Source organism: Boleophthalmus pectinirostris, unplaced genomic scaffold (assembly GCF_026225935.1).
Source record: "Boleophthalmus pectinirostris isolate CB_2022bp ecotype Guang Dong unplaced genomic scaffold, ASM2622593v1 HiC_scaffold_7, whole genome shotgun sequence".
In the NCBI taxonomy this organism is placed as follows: Eukaryota; Metazoa; Chordata; class Actinopteri; order Gobiiformes; family Gobiidae; genus Boleophthalmus; species Boleophthalmus pectinirostris.
In genome coordinates, this window is record NW_026571473.1 from 9,708,581 (window position 1) to 9,726,356 (window position 17,776).

A 17,776-nucleotide genomic window follows, 5' to 3' on the forward strand; every position below is an offset into this window, starting at 1 on the left:
CAAGTAATATCACGACATGAAATACATTTTTTACTACACCATTGGGCCTATAGTTGCAATAGTACCACTTCAGAATAACGATTTTAATTAGAGTTAAAGGTGCATTGTGTAACTTTTCTGGGGTCCGTCAAATGCTTTACTCCGTTGAGATGTTATTGCGTTGTCTGGAATGTTTCACAGTGTGGTTTTACAGTTTTTCTAGACATTTTTGAGCTATAAAACCACCTATAATTACATCAATATAAGGTAGAACTGTTTAATGTCATACTGCGGAACATTCCAGGCAGAGCGATATCACAAATATCCATAGAAACAAGCAGGTGACGTAGCTCTCGACGAAAAGTTACAAACAGTAGTCCACCTTTAAGTCTATTTAAAGCAAAATACATACAAAATTGTACAAACAAGCTTTCTCTCACCTGCCCATGGATTTCACAGTGTCCAAGCTAGGTTGCCATGGCGATGCAAATAATGTTCAGCACAATGAAATAAAACCAGTAAAGCTGACAGCAAACACACACACACAGTAAGAGAAACCTTGTGAAGGCTTTAAAATAGTGACTTATTGCAATCTTCAGAACATAAGACTGTGCACACTGCAAACCAAATATCTGTCAAATAACATCAACATCGCTTTTGTACTACTGGTAAAAACGTACATTGTTTCTTAATAATAAAAGGAGAAGTAAGAGTGGAGATGTGATTAAAACTGTAAATTCAAAGTAATTATAGGGAGATGTTAAGAAATCATGTTAAGAGCGAAGGAAAGACAAATTGCAGACGAGTTAATGTGTGCACTGTCAAGTAAAGCCTTAATGTCACAAAAGAAGGAAATGGTAAATGTATGATGTCACCTTTTCAGTGTACCGTATTTCTCGGACTAGAAGGCGCACTTAAAATCCTTTAATTTTCTCAAAAGTCGACAGTGCGCTTTATAATCTGGTGTGGTTTATGTATTAATTCTGGTTGTGTTTACTGACCTCGAACTGATTTTATGTGGTACACGGCGCTCAAAAATCTGTCAAAAAGTTTTAGTTCGACTTTGATAAACTACAAAACTGCACCGCTTATTGGATTGTTGCATTACGGCCACTGTAGTCGGGAGCCTCGCGGATTTAGTCTAACAGAAGCTGAACTGCACCAGCGACACAAGAAGGGAGCTGTTTTTTTCAGCGCTTATCGTTTATGCCAACGAGGTGTGCGGATTTAAGTTTCATCTCTGTAAAACGTAAACAAATGTGCGCAAAGCTGCATTAAACACATGTATATTTCAGTCGTCCTCGTAGGAAATAAAAAAAACAAAAACAAATTTAAAGTGTTGTCCGTTTGTTTCTCTTAATGCGTCTTATAATCTGGTGTGTCTTATGTTTGAAAATAGACGAGAGAATTCAACATTATTGTTATTGCGCCTTATAATCTGATGCGCATTATAGTCTGACAAATACAAATACGGTAAATGTTTTTTTTTTTTGTTATGATAAATGAATGTATGTATTTTAAGTAGATGAAACTTAATTTGTTTGCTTTGGATCAACTTAAAACAACTAAATTACAACTAAATTCATTTTTGTGTGTTTGTGTGCCAACTGTATTATTATTGATATTTTGCAGCTGATGTTATCAAGATTCACTGTGGGTGTGATGCTAACTGCAGGCACTGCTCTGTCTGGACTTTAATCTGAGTTTTGTTTTAACACTATGACCCAAAAAGAACTGAAGTCTCTCTCAAATTACATTAGTCACAATTTCACCGTTTTTGTTGAATATCAAACTCCAAAACAGAACCGTGAATATTGATCACAGGCTCCTGAAAACGTGCTGTTGAAATCCATTTTGTATTTTTCCTTATCGTAAAACCTTTTGACGGTGTTAAACGTGTGCGTTGTGTCACCATGGTAACTGCTGCAAAGTATCAATACGGCTATAATCCATGGGTTTCAGATGGATGAAACTGTTGGGACTGTCGCCATAGTAATTGACAACTGAAATAAAAAATGGATGTGTTTTTGAATGGGCAGAAGTCCTTGAAAAGTCGTGACTCATGTGACTGAAAGCATAAATATTCAATGGAGACCAGAGCCAGTATTATGCAAATTCTTGTGGTAAAAGCAAGTTTAATGGCCTAGTCACTGATCTAATTCAACATTTATGGATTTTCAATTTTCTGCTTCCTGTTACGCCATTTTGTTTTGAATCGCTATGGCAACAGTCCAATTACTTCATCAATCTGAAACCACAAAAATTGGCCAATCTCATAATTAGAGTTTTAAAGGAATTTGATCAAGAAGGGAAAGAAAACACTGTGAACCTTTGCACCAAGATAACTGAATTTTGTCTATTACAGCGATATTGCTTTGTTTGTTATAAACCCTTTAAAAACTGAACAAAAACTTAAAAAATTTCAAAATGGAGACAACTGGAGGCAAAAGTGAACTGGAACATAATGTGATTTCAGTGTGACTGAAATTGGAAAAACCTCAGATTATCAACAGTTATGAAAAATCCACAAACATTTGGCAAATGAAAACCACTCAGACACATGTGAGCGACATCAGAGCCTGGTTTAAAAACATGTGGTTTTACTGGATAAATCCTCAAAGAAAAGTTGCACCCTCTACAGTTTTTTGCTTCATCTACTAATATATTACACATTTCATCACAAATTACCGTAATTTCTGGACTATAGAGCACACTTGAATATAAGCCAGATAAGCAAAATTGTAACTAAATTTTAAAATTGTACATATATAGGCCGCACCTGAATATAAGCCGTAGGTGTCCACGTCTTCAAGAACGTTTTCAAGTTCGGGCCATCAACTTTTAGCCAGGCTGGCGCCACCTAGTGCCTCTGCTCAATTTCATTCATTTGCAAGTTCAGGCACCAACCAATCAGCGAAGAGTGATATATTCAGTGCTGTCAATGATTCCTGAGGATTTAAAGCCAGAATAAAGAGCATGTTTGGTGAATTTCCTCAAGGGGAACGACGTTATTGCCCTTCTTCCTATGGGATTTGGGAAAAGCTTAAAATACCATTTAAATAAGTTAAATAAAAAAAGTACCTGCCTACTGTAAAGCGAACGAAATCTAACGCTGTGTGGTCAGATGGTTTGTATGAAGTGAAATGAAGTAAAACTGTCTGATGAATCAGGCTAGTCAATTTTTATCACCTCTTAACGATTTTGTCATCTTTTTTGCTTTGAGTCAGTTCGTCACGCTGCCGTTGCCAAAAACCTCACCATCGACTCACTGATGCCGAGCTCACGTACAGCAGCTCTCTTTCGTTCTTCTACAGTCACATCAATTGCCGTTAACTTAAAAGCTGCATTATCTGCATATCTTTATATGTTTCTCACGAGGAAGGTCGAGGGTGTGTGCATGAAGCGCAAAATAACTGTTCAAAACACAATCAAATGAGAATCTTCCTCGGTGCATCACCTCCATCTCTATCTGAGCTACTACTGTGCATGTCTCCTGCAGAAAGAGTCTCTGTCCTGTCTGTATCATGTCAGTGTTCTGCTCCGAATCCATGCGTCAGTGTCTCGTAGGATTTCAGCAGATTTCAGGATCTCTCGAGGGCGGGGTTAGTTGTATCGATCAGGTATGAGTGGATGTCCAGCTACTGAAGTTTGAGACATTTCTTCTCGTCATTTACGCACTCACCTGCATTTAACGCATTAGAGTAAGATGTATCACACTCACTAATGTTAATTTAGCATCATAACTTATTTTATCACACTGCAACTTCATGTTAACCCTAGATCCATGTGTTAACCGCACAGACAGCAGCACTTTCTGCACTCAGGCCGCGCACGCATTTGCTTTGTTACCAAATCATAGATCGTATATATGAATAGACAATGTGCCAAACAAAGAATCCATCCATATATTCGCCGCATCGTTGTATAAGACGCAGGATTCAAAGTGTGAGAAAAAAGTAGCGGCTTATAGTCCGGAAATTACGGTATACTTTTTGTGAAGCTCAAACACAATTTTGAGGGTAGAAAATTTTACTTTTTTCATCCAGAAGTAAATGAACTAATATGTGAACCTTGGAAATTCAAAATAGTTGTTTATTTTTTGTTATAATGTCATAAAAGCAATAGCATTTACATCTGTTAATCAGTTAATCAGTTGAAATTACAATACATCAGCTTCATTTCGCTTCCAGTTGTTTCCACTTCATCATTTTGAATATTCTGATGACACAGGATTTTAAAAGGACTATTTCTCCAGGACTTACTTCTCCTTTAAACAGAATAAGCAGACCCCCATTCAAATGTAGCCGCTGAATGAAATAAATACAATACAATCAAAGGAGGCCACAGCTCAAACATTATATTGACCAAAATGAAACAGCATCTCTCGATATTAAACCCTGCAGTCTCTTATTAATAAAAAGAGCTAAAAAGGAAAGCAGTCATTACATTCAGAACTCCCAGCGCCCCATTTGGCCAAACCAACTATAATTACATTTGAGAATACATCTACGAATCTGAATTGCCTTAAATATTATTACATTACAAACACATTATGTAACTGTTAAAGATAGAAAAAGGAAATAGACGACACACATTCATGAGAGCTTAAAATCAGGTTAGATCTGGTATTGTCTGATCCGCATGGCTTCATAGAATTTATAGTTATGTACACCTCCATTGTTAAAAGCACGACTGAGGGAAGCTATTGTAACTGAACACGGTTAAAGATGCACTATGGAACTTTTCTGGTGGAGGGATTGGTGCTTGCTTGTTGCCACGGAGACGTTATGAACGCATGGGTTTCAGCGTTCCGTTATAGGCAACAGTTTAAAGGTGGGATTTCTGGGATTAAATTAATTGCTGTTGTAGTGTTTAGGGATGTAACAATAACCGAAATATCGTGATATCGTATCGTTAGAAGTCTCACAACAATATCGAGAGCTGTCACAATATATCGAATAATACGTTTCTTTGCTTAAATGTATTGTTAGCTAATAAACATAGGGAACTACATATCCCATGATTCATTTAAGCACAGACAACATGGAGAAATATGTTTTTTACTTGATTACTTGCATACCAAATTTTGGACTTCCGGTCATTGCGCAATGCATACTGGGAAGGGTCCTCCGAAAAACTGAGCATCATACCGCCATGTTTGATTTTACAGTGGGATGCGTCTATTGACAAAGCCGATCTTTTCAAGTCTTTTGAACCATATCGATTTTGTTTCGAGTTCTGATATTGTCATATTTTAGTTATGGGATTCGGACATCGTAATTGTGTGGTTGTTGGATGTTTTAACAGCGGAAATCGGGCTTCAGAAGTTTGCAAACTCCATAACTGTAAAAGGGAATCTGTGTGACTGCAAACCTCCATTCAAACTGTTTCCCTTCCCAAAAATAGTGAAAGGCGAAGGCGATGGGCAGGATTGATCCACAGGAAGGACCAAAATGGAAACCTTTGGTTGCTGAAGAAATCATCCTGAGTTTGCAGCGACCATTTTGTATGTGGACCACCAACAAAGCAAAATCCCGTTTGTTAAGCGAGAGGTGCAGAAGACAAACAGGCTGAGCTCGCATTTTCTTGTTCTTGTGGTTTTACAGCAACATTACGTCTTAGTCGCTTTGCAAGGGAAGGTGTTTCTTGGTGAACAGTTGGAGCCTTTCGCTTTGGCGTTGACTTTTTAAATTCATAAACCAAGGTTTAGCGAGGGATCTGGATTTTGTTTGTTGGCGCTCCACATACAAAATGTTCGCTGCAAACTCGGGATTTCTTAAGCAGCCATAGGTTTCCTTTTAGGTCCTTCCTGTGTATCAATCCTTCGCCTTTCACTATTTTTCAATTCCGTTGGGAAGGGAAACAGTTTGAACGGAGGTTTGCAGTTACACAGATCTGATTCCCTTTTGCAGTTATGGAGTTTGGACACTTCCGAACCCCATTTCTCGAGCTGTTTTCTGCTGTTAGGACATCCAACAACCACACAATTACGATGTCTGAATCCCAAAACTAAAACATGACTATATCAGAACCAGAAACGAAAGCGATATGGTTCAAAAGACTAGAAAAGATCGGCTTTGTCAATAGACACATCCCACTGGGAAATCAAACATGGCGATTTGATGCTCACTTTTTCAGAGGACCCTTCCCAGTATGCATTGCACGATGACTGGAAGTCCGAAATTCAGGATGCATGTATTCTTGGGATTCTGACAGTAATACTTCACATCAAAATCTCATCAAGATATTTTAAAAGCCAAAAAGCGTCCTATCTATAATTATATCAGTCTCTCCAGAATATCGCAGTAAATATCGAACCATGAGATGCATATCGTGACAATGCCATACCGAGAGATTTGGATATCGTTACATCCCTAGTAGCATTCAAAAAATGTCATCAATCTGAAACCCATGAGTTGCTTGGAAAGAACATCTGTGGAGAGGCGACCCCACTCACACACAGTCAGTCAGTTTTTCAAAATATTTCTTAAACAATAAAACTGTGAGTGAACTGAGTCAAATTGAAGGTAGTTACATTTAATGCCATACTACCAAACATTCTAGACAAAGCAATAACATGGACAAAAGCGAAGTTACAAGTCGGATCTACAGAAAGGCGACTCAAATCAGAGTCAGAATCCATGTTTTCAAAATATTTCTTAATAACTGCGTAAAATGGAAGGTAGTTACATTTAATACCATACTAGTACAATGGAACATTCAAGGTAAAGTGGTAACATCTCACACCCGCTGCCAGAAAAGTTCCACAGTGCAGCTTTAAGGGCTTCGATTGGTTCAGGGCCCTGTTTTCCTGATGTGCTCCCGTGTTTGGGATTGAAATGGCTGACACTTCCTATCCACAGAGACGCACATAAACACACACACACACACACACACACACACACACACACACACACACACACGAACACACACACAAACAGATATAAAAGACAAGGTGCAATCAAGGTGGAATCACAGGGAGACATTAAAGACACAACAAACAACGGAGAATCAAAGGCACAGACACACACTGACACACACACTAGACACACACACTGACACACACAGACGCCACACAGACTTTGTTTTTCAAATTGAACGACACACGGCTGCTCTCACACTGGGCGGAAAACTGTCTCATGTCTCGTATGTTTAACAGGTGAACTTTGAATATATATTTGTATTTCATATTTTACATAGATATGGTGTGCAGCAAACCTCACAAAAGAAACATTTATTCAGGAAACGGGCAGACCAGTTTCACTCTAAAACCTCGCTGTGGTAGAAAGTAACATTCAAAAGTAAAAGTACAATTTTTAGGTACCTGTATTTCACTTAAGTCAATTTTACACTGGATACTTTTTACTTTTACTTCACTACATTTGAGAGCAGGTATCTGTACTTTCTACTCCACTATATTTTAGATCTGGACTGAAAAATAAAAAGTACTTTTCTGTATGGTTTCTGTCAGAGATTCTGTCCCAACTTTGAACAAACCAAATATACAAAAAAATAAAAAGATAGAAAAATTAAGGAATCAGTTAAATCACTTAAAAACAGAAAAATTCTTTTTCAAAATATACAACATTTGATGCTTTAATTGTTAAAAAAAAAAATGTTGTAGAATACTTTTACTGTTTACTCTTAAAGTACAATAAACCGGTACTTTTACTTAAGTAGATTTTTTCATGTGGTGCTTTTACTCGAGTAATCTTTTGCACTTGTATCTTTACTTTTACTTAAGTAGATTTTTTCATCTAGTACTTTTACTTAAGTAATCTTTTGCGCCTGTATCTGTACTTTTACTTCAGTACATTTTTTCATCTAGTACTTTTACTTGAGTAATCTTTGTCCCTGTATCTGTACTTTTACTTAAGTAGATTTTTTCATCTAGTACTTTTACTTAAGTAATCTTTTGCGCCTGTATCTGTACTTTTACTTCAGTACATTTTTTCATCTAGTTCTTTTACTTGAGTAATCTTTTGCACCTTTATTTGTACTTTTACTTGTACTTGTACTTGTACTCCACCGCTGAAAACCAGTACCATCAAATAAAAAGTGGATTCAGGAGTCGAAACATTTCCAGAAACCATTCAAACCTTTTCTACATTAATTCAGGATAGTTCAGACTTTATTGGAAATATGTCAAAAGTAGAATAATGGAAAATAGTACTTTTTTGAAGTATAATTATATATGTATTTACTTGACTATACATAACATGCTTTGTGGCCTTCTACAGTATTTTCAGTGTGTATTTTAATATATTTTTCTATTTAAATCAGAATATTTGAGTTCAACTAGGTCATATAACATAACATACTACACAGATAAACACAAATCAACCTGAAATTATGAAAATTATGATTTAATTTCGCAATAAGAATCTCGAGTTGGTTGCATGGTCATGATTTAAAAATACGAAACCCCTGCGTTAAACCAAGAATAAAATTTTGAAATACTTTTAATTTTGGTTTATAGTCAGATATTTCCACTATTTTGTCAGTATTGTTTCTGATTTTGCGATTTCCTCTGCAGTGTGAACGCAGCCAAACGGACGGGACATTGAGACAGAACAGCTTCTTATGTACAGACAGATATACAGCGTTCTAACATATCTTACACTACATTACATTACAAAAATCAAACAGCTCAAACGGCGACTGAAAGACAACATTTGAGTTCAAGATTTAAGGCTTAAACAGGACAGATCCACCGTACAATTTACATAAGTGCCAATATTAAAGAGCACTATGGCTTTGTGTTTCACGTGAGCCATGAGCAACCCAAACCTCTCCACGCCGCACACACCTACTTGTTGGGATGCAAACATGACAGCCAGAGAAAGGCCACTAGGGGGAGCTGTGACACGCGTTAGGCTTCTCGGTGGTTTGGTTCGTATTAGAGCCTCTTCCTCTTGAAGTAGTCGGCGTACTGACCGCCCAGGCCTTGGGAGTGCTGCCCGATGTAGGCGCCTTCTGACGGGGCGACCTCGGGCACCGCCAGCTGGGGGTACTCCCGCTTGTGCCCGCGGGCCTGGTTCTGAGGGAAGAGAGAGAGAGAGAGTTAGACTAAACGGCGAGGTGAATGAAAGACAGAGGAGGAGGAGAGGTGGAGGAGGTGAGAGACGAGGAGGAGGGAGTCAGAGAGAAGAAGGGATGAGGGGTGAGAGACGGATGGGAGAGAGGAATGAGAAAGAATAGATGTATCTGTGTGTATGTGGGGGGGGTGAAAGAGAGGGGGGTGAGAGGAGAGAGAAGAGGGGAGAGAGAGAGAGAGAGAGAGAGAAAAGGTGTGAGGAGAGAGAAGGGGGGGAGAGAAAGGGCATGAGGGGAGAGAGAAAGAGGGAGAGAGAAGGCGTGTGAGAAGAGAGAGAAAGAGGGGGAAGGAGAGAGAGAAAGGGTGTGAGAGGAGAGAGAGAAAGGGGGGAGAGAAAGGGCATGAGAGGAGAGAGAAAGAGGGGGAGAGGAGAGAAAGAGAGAAAGAGAAAAAGGGTGTGAGAGGAGAGAGAGAAAGGGGGGAGAGAAAGGGCATGAGGGGAGAGAGAAAGAGGCAGAGAGGAGAGAAAGAGAGAAAGGGTGTGAGAGGAGAGAGGGAAAGGGGGGAGAGAAAGAGTGTGACGGGAGAGAGCAAGAGGGGGAGAGAGAAAGGGCATGAGAGGAGAGAGAAGACATATAGAGAGAGACAGAGAGAGAGAAAGAGAGCGGGAGGAAGGGAGGGAGGAACTATAAAGAGAGTGTGTGAGAGAGAAAGAGAGAGGGGAGTAGGGGTTAGAGAACAGCAACAAACAGTAACAAAGAGAACAGCAGAGGAGAGAGAGGAGAAGAAAAGACAGAGAGAAAGAGAGAAGGATGTAAAAGGGAAATATATATATAAATACACACACACACACAGAAAGAGAGAAACCTGCCTAAGAGACAGAAGGTAAAAAAAAAAAAAAAAAAGATATGGAAAGACAAAGAGAGAGAGAGAGAATAAGAGAAACCTACAGCAGCAGTCACATCACAGAGAGAGAGAGAGAGAGTCCATAGTTTACATGTGTCATTTGAAAATAGATTGTAAACCAAGAGGCACTTCAAATGGACCCTCTTGAGCTGTGTCCACTCTCTCTCCGTCTCTGTCTCTCTCGTTCTTTCTCTCTCTTTGTGTGTGTGTGTGTGTGTGTGTGTGTGTGCAGTGTGCAGTCTGTGTGAGAAGGACACAGGGTTGATCTAAACAAACTCGTGTCAGTGGGTTGTGAACAGACCTTAAGCCTGTGTCTGTGCACCATCACTGTCTCGCCCTTGCCCTTTTTTCATTTCTTTTCTTTTCTTTTCTTTTTTTTTTACATCTCTCTCTCTCTCTCTCTCTGGGTCTGTCTCAACCTTCTCTTTCTACCCCTCTTTTTCCATCTCTCTCTCTGTAGCTTTCTCTCTTCATTTTCTCTTTCTACCTGTCTTCGCTCTCTCTGTCTTCAATCTATTTTTCTCTCTTCATCTTCTCTTTCCGCTCATCCTTTCTCTCTCTCTCTCTCTCTCTCCCCTATTCTCTCCGTTATCACCTCTACTCCCCTCTGTCACACACACACACTCTCTCTCTCTCTATCGCCCTCACCCTCTCTCTTCTTCTCGCCCACACACACGCTCTATATTTCCTCCATCTCCCTCATTCTCTCTCTCTCTCTCTCTCTCTCACGCACACACACATACACACACTCAATCACTCTCTCCCTCCTTCTCTCTCCTCTCACGTCCTTCCTCTCTCTCTCCTACTCTCCTCTATCCCTCTTTCTCTCTCCTCTACACCTCTTTCTCTCTCCTCTCTCGCCCTTTCTCTCGCCCTTTCTCTCTCTCCTCTGCCCGTCTTTCTCTCTCCTCTCACGTCCTTCCTCTCTCTCTCTTTCTCTCTCTCCCCCTCTTTCTCTCTCCTCTGCCCGTCTTTCTCTCTCCTCTCAGGCCCTTTCTCTCTCTCTCCTACTCTCCTCTATCCCTCTTTCTCTCTCCTCTACCTCTCCTTCTCTCTCGCTTTCTCTCTCCTCTCGCACCCTTCTCTCTCTCTCTCTCTCTCTCTCTCTCTCTCCTCTATCCCTCTTTTTCTCTCCTCTCACGCCCGTTCTCTCGCTTTCTCTCCTCTACCCATCTTTCTCTCTCCGCTCTCACCCTTTTTTTTCTCTCTTTCTTTCTCTCCTCTACCCCTCTTTCTTTCTTTCAGGCCCTTTCTCGCTCTCTCCTACTCTCCTCTATCCCTCTTCTCTCTCCTCTACCCCTCCTTCTCTCTCGCTTTCTCTCTTCTCTCTCGCCCTTCCTCTCTCTTTCCGCTCACACCCTTTCTCTCTCTCTCCCTTTCTCACTCTCCCCCTCTTTCTCTCCTCTCTCCCTCTTTCTCTCTCCTCTCTCGCCCTTCCTCTCTCTTTCCGCTCACACCCTTTCTCTCTCTCTCCCTTTCTCACTCTCCCCCTCTTTCTCTCCTCTCTCCCTCTTTCTCTCTCCTCTCTCGCCCTTCCTCTCTCTCGCTTTCTCTCCTCTCTCCCTTTCTCTCTCTCTCTCTCGCTTTCTCTCCTGTCTCCCTTTCTCTTTCTCCCCTCTACCCCTTTTTCTCTCTCCTCTCTCGCCTTTCCTCTCTCTCACTTTCTCTCTCTTTCTCTCCTCTCGCCTTTTCTCTCTCGCTTTCTCTCCTCTCTCCCTCTTTCTCTCTCCTCTCACACCCTTTCTCTCTCTCTCTTTCTCTCCTCTACCCCTCTTTCTTTCCCTTCCTCTCTTTCTCCTCTCATCCCCTTTCCCTCTCTCTCTCTTTCTCTCTCCTCTCACCCTCTTTCTCTCTCCTCTCTCACCCTTCCTCTCTCTTTTCTCTCACGCCCTTTCTCTCTCTCTTTCTCTCCTCCACCCCTCTTTCTCTCTCCTCTCTCCCCTTCCACTCTCTCGCTTTCTCTCTCCTCTCACCCTTTCTCTCTCTCTCTCTCTCCTCTACCCCTCTTTCTCTCTCCTCTCTCACCCTTTCTCTCTCTCTCTTTCTCTCCTCTACTCCTCTCTCCTCTTCCCCTCTTTCTCTCCTCCTCCCTCTCTCTCTCTCTCTCTCTCCTCCCTCTCTCTTCTCTTCTCCTCTCTTCTCTCTCTCTCTTTCTCTCCTCTACTCCTCTCTCTCCTCTTCTCCCTCTCTCTCTCTCTCTCCTCTCCCCCTCCTCTTCTCTTCTCCTCTCTCTCTCTCTCTCTCCTCACCCGTCTTCTCTCTCCTCTCTCACCCTTCTCTCTCTCTCTCTCTCTCTCTCTGTCCTCCACCCCTCTTTCTCTCTCCTCTCTCACCCTTTCTCTCTCTCTCTTTCTCTCTCCTCTCTCCTCTCTCCTCTCTCCTCCTCTCTCTCTCTCTCTCTCTCCTCTCTCTCTCTCTCTCTCTCTCTCCTCCTCTCTCTCTCTCTCTCTCTCTCTCTCTCTCTCTCTCTCTCTCTCTCTCTCTCTCTCTCTCTCTCTCCTCTCTCTTCTCTCTCTCTCTCTCTCTCTCTCTCTCTCTCTCCTCTCTCTCTCTCTCTCTCTCTCTCTCTCTCTCTCTCTCTCTCTCTCTCTCTCTCTCTCTCTCTCGTGGACAAAAGCTCTGTGGATGAAACGTGCTGAATAAACGGATAGAGCTCAGTGATCAATGACAAAGCGAGAGAGTGGTGTTTTTAAAGCCAAACTCGGGGCACAGCGGAGTGGCGTTACGCTCGGGTTTGAAATGATCACCGCGGAAACAAATTAAAATGAAAAGATAAAAAATGTTCACAGAAATCTGACTAAAATATGATAAAATATGCCCCGTTCATTAAAAGCTGCTGCGTGTCTGGGGCGGCGAGGTGTGTCATTTCATTTTGTAGATAACATCTCAAGAAGACAAGATCAGGAATTATTCTTTTTATTCTTCAAATCGCTCCCTTTTCTAGCTTTTTAAAGACGCGCTGTGTAACTTTACGGTAGAGAGTCCGCCATCTGCTTGTCTCCATGGTGATGTGTTTGTTTTGCCTGGTTTATTTCAGTACACGTGTTTTTATAGCTCAAAACAAACAAACAAACAAACAAAAAAAACAATTCTTTCAGTGAGCGGGCTTGCCTCTACAGAGATCTGACCTGATTATTACTTCACTTGCTCTGATCAGTTTAATGTCATAGTGTGGAACATTCCAGGCAAAGCGATAACATCTCTGGAGACAAGCAGAATGCAAACTACCACCAGAAAAGTTTCGCATTGTCTCTTTAAACTGCACATTTGCTTTAATTTGCTTTGTGTAATCAGTATTTAATGAACCATAAAATGTGAAATGTTGATTCCTCGTCCAAAAAATACCAGGAGTTGTGTTTTGTTTCATTCACACATCTACCCGAAAACACTCTGTGACACCTTGTGATGTCATGTGCTAATAAAGGAAGTGCTCCACTGTGTTTTTAAACTCCACACACCTTCACTAGAATCATGTGGATCATTTAAAAGCCTGTTTACACGTAAAAACGACGAAATATTTTATCGGAAGTGCCTTTCGTTTAGACGGTGATGGCGTTTTTGGGGCTTAAAAACGCAAAAATCTGAAACCACCCTCCAGAGCAGAAAAGTTGAATACGCTCCGCCATAGCGTTTCTGTCTACACTGCCCAAGACGCAAAACTCTGTTCAGATCTACTCACGTCGCATACACGTTTACGTCACAGACATACAGAACACAGAAACAACCATGTCGGATCATTTCCATGTGTTTGACTGTCGTGGCAAAAATAATATATCTCTTGAAGATAAATAATGAATCCATTTGCAAAGCCCGATGAGTTTTTGGAATATAGACCAAGGTTTATTCTTGTTACAGCAGATATGGACAGGGCCTAGGACAGCCTCTCCCCACCGGCAGTATGTTCCTACTACATCTCCCACCACATCTCCCGAGCATTTGAGCTCTGAGTATTTATACAGAAATACAAGTTACATACATATCAAAGCAGAGTGACTTTGGTTTCAGAGGCTGGTGCTAAATGAACATACAGTTGATGATAACAAAAGGCTTCCTGAAGGCGGAGACAGTTGTGCCTGATGAACCTTTACACATGTTAATGACTGGTCTGGGTTTCAGGTAGAAATCACATTCATTTACACAAAGACAGATTGAGAGAAATCTTTCCACAATCAAAATTTCTATCACAGGACCTTCAAGCTGCTCTATTAAACTTACAAGAGACATTCCAACAAATGTACAGAATCTGCAGAGACACTATTACTGAAAAGAGAAGAATCTGCAATCACTTCTGTCAAATTGTGGATGCACCAGTTCGTCGCAGGTGAGCCCAGCGGTTATGGACGAGACCTGGAGAACCAGTCGATGGTGGAACAACTTTGTGGAAATGTGTGGCGTGAAAACTTCCATATGTCCAAAGTTGCCATTGCCACTTTAATTACAAGCATATTCAATTGAATTTCACACACTTTGCGTCACCGTATTCACGTACATTTCCTCCCGAAAACACTCGTCTAAAAGCGGAATAAAAAGTGAAGACGCGACGCCACTTTTGCGTCTTCTGTTCAGACCAACGTCATATAAACTTAGCCTTAGTCTTGGAATTGCCAATGTCTACTGAACAAAAGGTGGTTGTTACTTCATATCTGTCACATGACATCACAAGGTGGAACAGTGCATTTTAAGCTTTGGAGGATGTAGACAGACTAATAATAAAGGATTACTCAAACATGTGTGAATGAAACAAAACACAACTCCAGGTCTGTTTTTGAGAAGGAAACAATATTCTAACATGACTTAAAGCTCACAAGAGTCAGTTTTGTGTAATATAAGACCTTTAATGGTTTTAATTCTAAACAATATATTATGCAAATCTCCATATCAACAAAGAGATTCTTAAAAAATTCTGTATTATAGCTCTGTATTGTTTTCTTTCGTGGTCAATAAAATGTTTTACAATTAGATAAAGACAGAATGAAGTGATCAGATTTTATTACTAAATATAGACTATGATTGAAAAACAACTTACTAATGTACAAGAATAAAGTCGAGAGCCTTAGCTGTAACAAGGAATTGGAAAGGAAATTAAGTTAGCTGAAAGCACACTTCACAAACTGTTCTTATCTGAATGTTACACTAGTTTAAAATAGAACCCATAACACAGCAGTGGCTCAGTGTGATGCCTTCAGTGTGGCGCCTTCAGTGTGGAGCACAGAGTGTATAAAGAAGTGGACTAAGGGAGTGTGACGTCATCCGCAGCATCACGCTCCAGTCAGATGAAGCTCACGATGGTTCCATTTTAGGATTTTTTTTTTTTTTTTATGGGCAAACTAGTGAAATTAAAACCCTAAAATCATGTAGAGCGGGACAATATAAACATTTTAAGACCAGATGAAGAGGCTCACTGCATTTTTATATCCAGTATACGGTGTGGTGCAATCAGTGCAGTGACTTTTTATTTATGTTTTTTTTATTTATTTGACAGGGACAGTGCAGTCATACATAATCACAGGCAGAGCATGCATATAGAGTGTGTAGCTAGTGTAGATTTTGAAAATAAAATACTGGGACATCACTGGTTTGTCTTAGCCTGATTCATCAGCCAGTTTCACTTTGTGGAAACTGTCTGACCTTGCAGCATTAGGATTTGTTCACTCAACAGTAGGCAGGTGCTTTTTTTATTTAACCAATCACTGCTATTTGGTCATGACACATGTAAATGGTCACATTTTCTACTCACCCATTCACACACACATTCACAAGGTGGGCTAAGTGTCTTGCCCTAGGACACAACAACAGCATTCATCTGTGGGAGCTGGAATCACACCAGCCAACCTGTGGGTTAGTGGATCTGACCACTCAACCTGTGATGTTTATGTTGAGAGCTGGATTCAAACCCCCAACCTTTAGATCAGTGGGCGAATGCTCCACCAACTGAGCTACTGCCGCCCATGTAATGCACCAAATCCCGTAGGAAGAAGGACAATAACGTCTTTCCCCTTGATAAAATTGACCAAAATTTCTCTTTGTTCCAGCTTTAAATCCTCAATCTCAGGAATCGTTGCCAACACAGAATGTATGACTTTATCTGCATCCATCTCGACTACTTTGTTTACTGTTGCGCTGTACCACAAAAGGGACTCAGACAGACGCTTGAGTTTGACGTCATGGTTTCACAGAGCTTTACTGATTGGCCGGTGCGTGGTCTACAACTTCCGAGGTTCTTACAAACTGTTTAGTGTATTCCGATTCCTGACCTAGTCTCTTGAGAGAAATGAAACTGAGGGGAGGCACTAGGTGGCACCAGCCTGACTAGGTGTGGGTTGGTTGGTAATAATAAAATTGTGAAACGAGGAACTGACCCAAATTGTACTCTTTGCCATACAAATTCATTAGGTACCTATTTCCACATGGTATGGGAGTGCCCAGGTGTTTTTTACTTTTGGAAGGTGATAAGCAATAGTCTGTCTCTTCTACTATCTACCAATATTCCCTGTTCATCTTGGGTTTGATTCTTAATGATATGTCTCTGCTTGGCTTGAGTAAAGAGCAAGAAAAGTTTTTTTTGGCGGGCCTTACAGCTGCTAAAAAAATGGTTGCCGTTAGATGGAAACCCCCTCATTCTTTATCACATCGCCAATGGGTACTTTCATTTATGGACATTGTTTATTCAGAATTGTCCACAGCGCGTATCCATAATGCAAAAGAAAAAACTATTCAGTTCTGGAGCCAAACAATATCTGATCTTAAAACCTCCTTGTTATGAGGTATATATTAGACCACTGAGCGGCTAAGTGATATTGTTGTTTTAAGTTTGTCTAAGTTTAATTTCGTAGATATTGATGAGCACTAATCTTTCATATATTTAAATTTGTCCTGGACCTGTTATGTTGGTTTGTGTATTGTTTGTTTGTTATATTAAAAACTAATAAACATTTGGTAACAGAAAAAAAAATTGTGAAACGAGTGCGTGATTAAGGAAAATATAGTCTTATGTTCTTTGTGTTTTGGTCATTTTTAAGCAGCTTTTCTGTATTTTACCTAAAAAAATGACAATGTATTTCTCTCTTTACTGTTGGCAGGGATCAGATTGGTCAAAAATAGGGACAACTGGATTTGTTTTTGTTAATTCGTTTTGTCAGTTTTGTTTTATCTGCAGAAAAATGAAAAAAGTGTGTGTGTACATGTGTTGTTTGAATGACATATATATCTGTTTACACACACAATAAAAACCGAAAAATAGGGACACCTGGGTTATTTGTTGTAAAAAACTGGGACGAATCAGTGGTTTTGGATAAATCTGCTGGGACAAGGGACACAGAGCTCAAAACTGGGACTGTCCTGGGTAAATAGGAATGTCTGATCACCTTAAACTAGTGCTAATTCTCAACAAAACAGTTTAAAAGCACAATATTTAAACACATTTTTACAACAACCGTGCAATTTCAGACATTCCCACATTCAAACACACACATACATGATATATGACTTGTGGTGTTGCTTGTTTGTCTCTGAATAAATGTACTTAGTGGCTCTGGTTCTAGATGATGAATGCATTTGTCTGTTCGTTTAAGAGAATATCATTTATCGTAGCCTGTATCTGTGTCGTACTCACGTAGTAGTAGGAGCTCCAGTCGGGGGCGGTGGGGTGGTGTGGGCGACGGGGGCGGGTGGGGCCGCGGCGGGGTGGGGGGGTCCGAGGAAGCCGGGCACCAGGGGCAGGGTGCTGTACGCCGGCAGCACCGCGGCGGCAGGGAGCACGGCGGGGGGAGGGGCGGCGCCGTTACTCACCGCGTGGAGAGACACGCCCAGAGGTTTGCACACGTCCACCTCCTGGAACAAAGATCAGCACGCATT

At 40.8% G+C, this 17,776-nt stretch overlaps 1 protein-coding gene across 1 annotated transcript in view; it reads right to left on the reverse strand.

The window, feature by feature from the left end:
* Positions 1-8,092: 8,092 nt before the first annotated feature.
* The window catches only part of raver2 (ribonucleoprotein, PTB-binding 2), a 249,941-nt gene continuing 240,257 nt past the window's right edge, over positions 8,093-17,776 (reverse strand). Inside the window, 3 exon segments of the mRNA XM_055164999.1 lie at positions 8,093-9,019; positions 17,535-17,572; positions 17,575-17,752. Of these exon segments, the coding sequence (XP_055020974.1) occupies positions 8,879-9,019; positions 17,535-17,572; positions 17,575-17,752 (357 nt within the window). The 3' untranslated portion in view covers positions 8,093-8,878.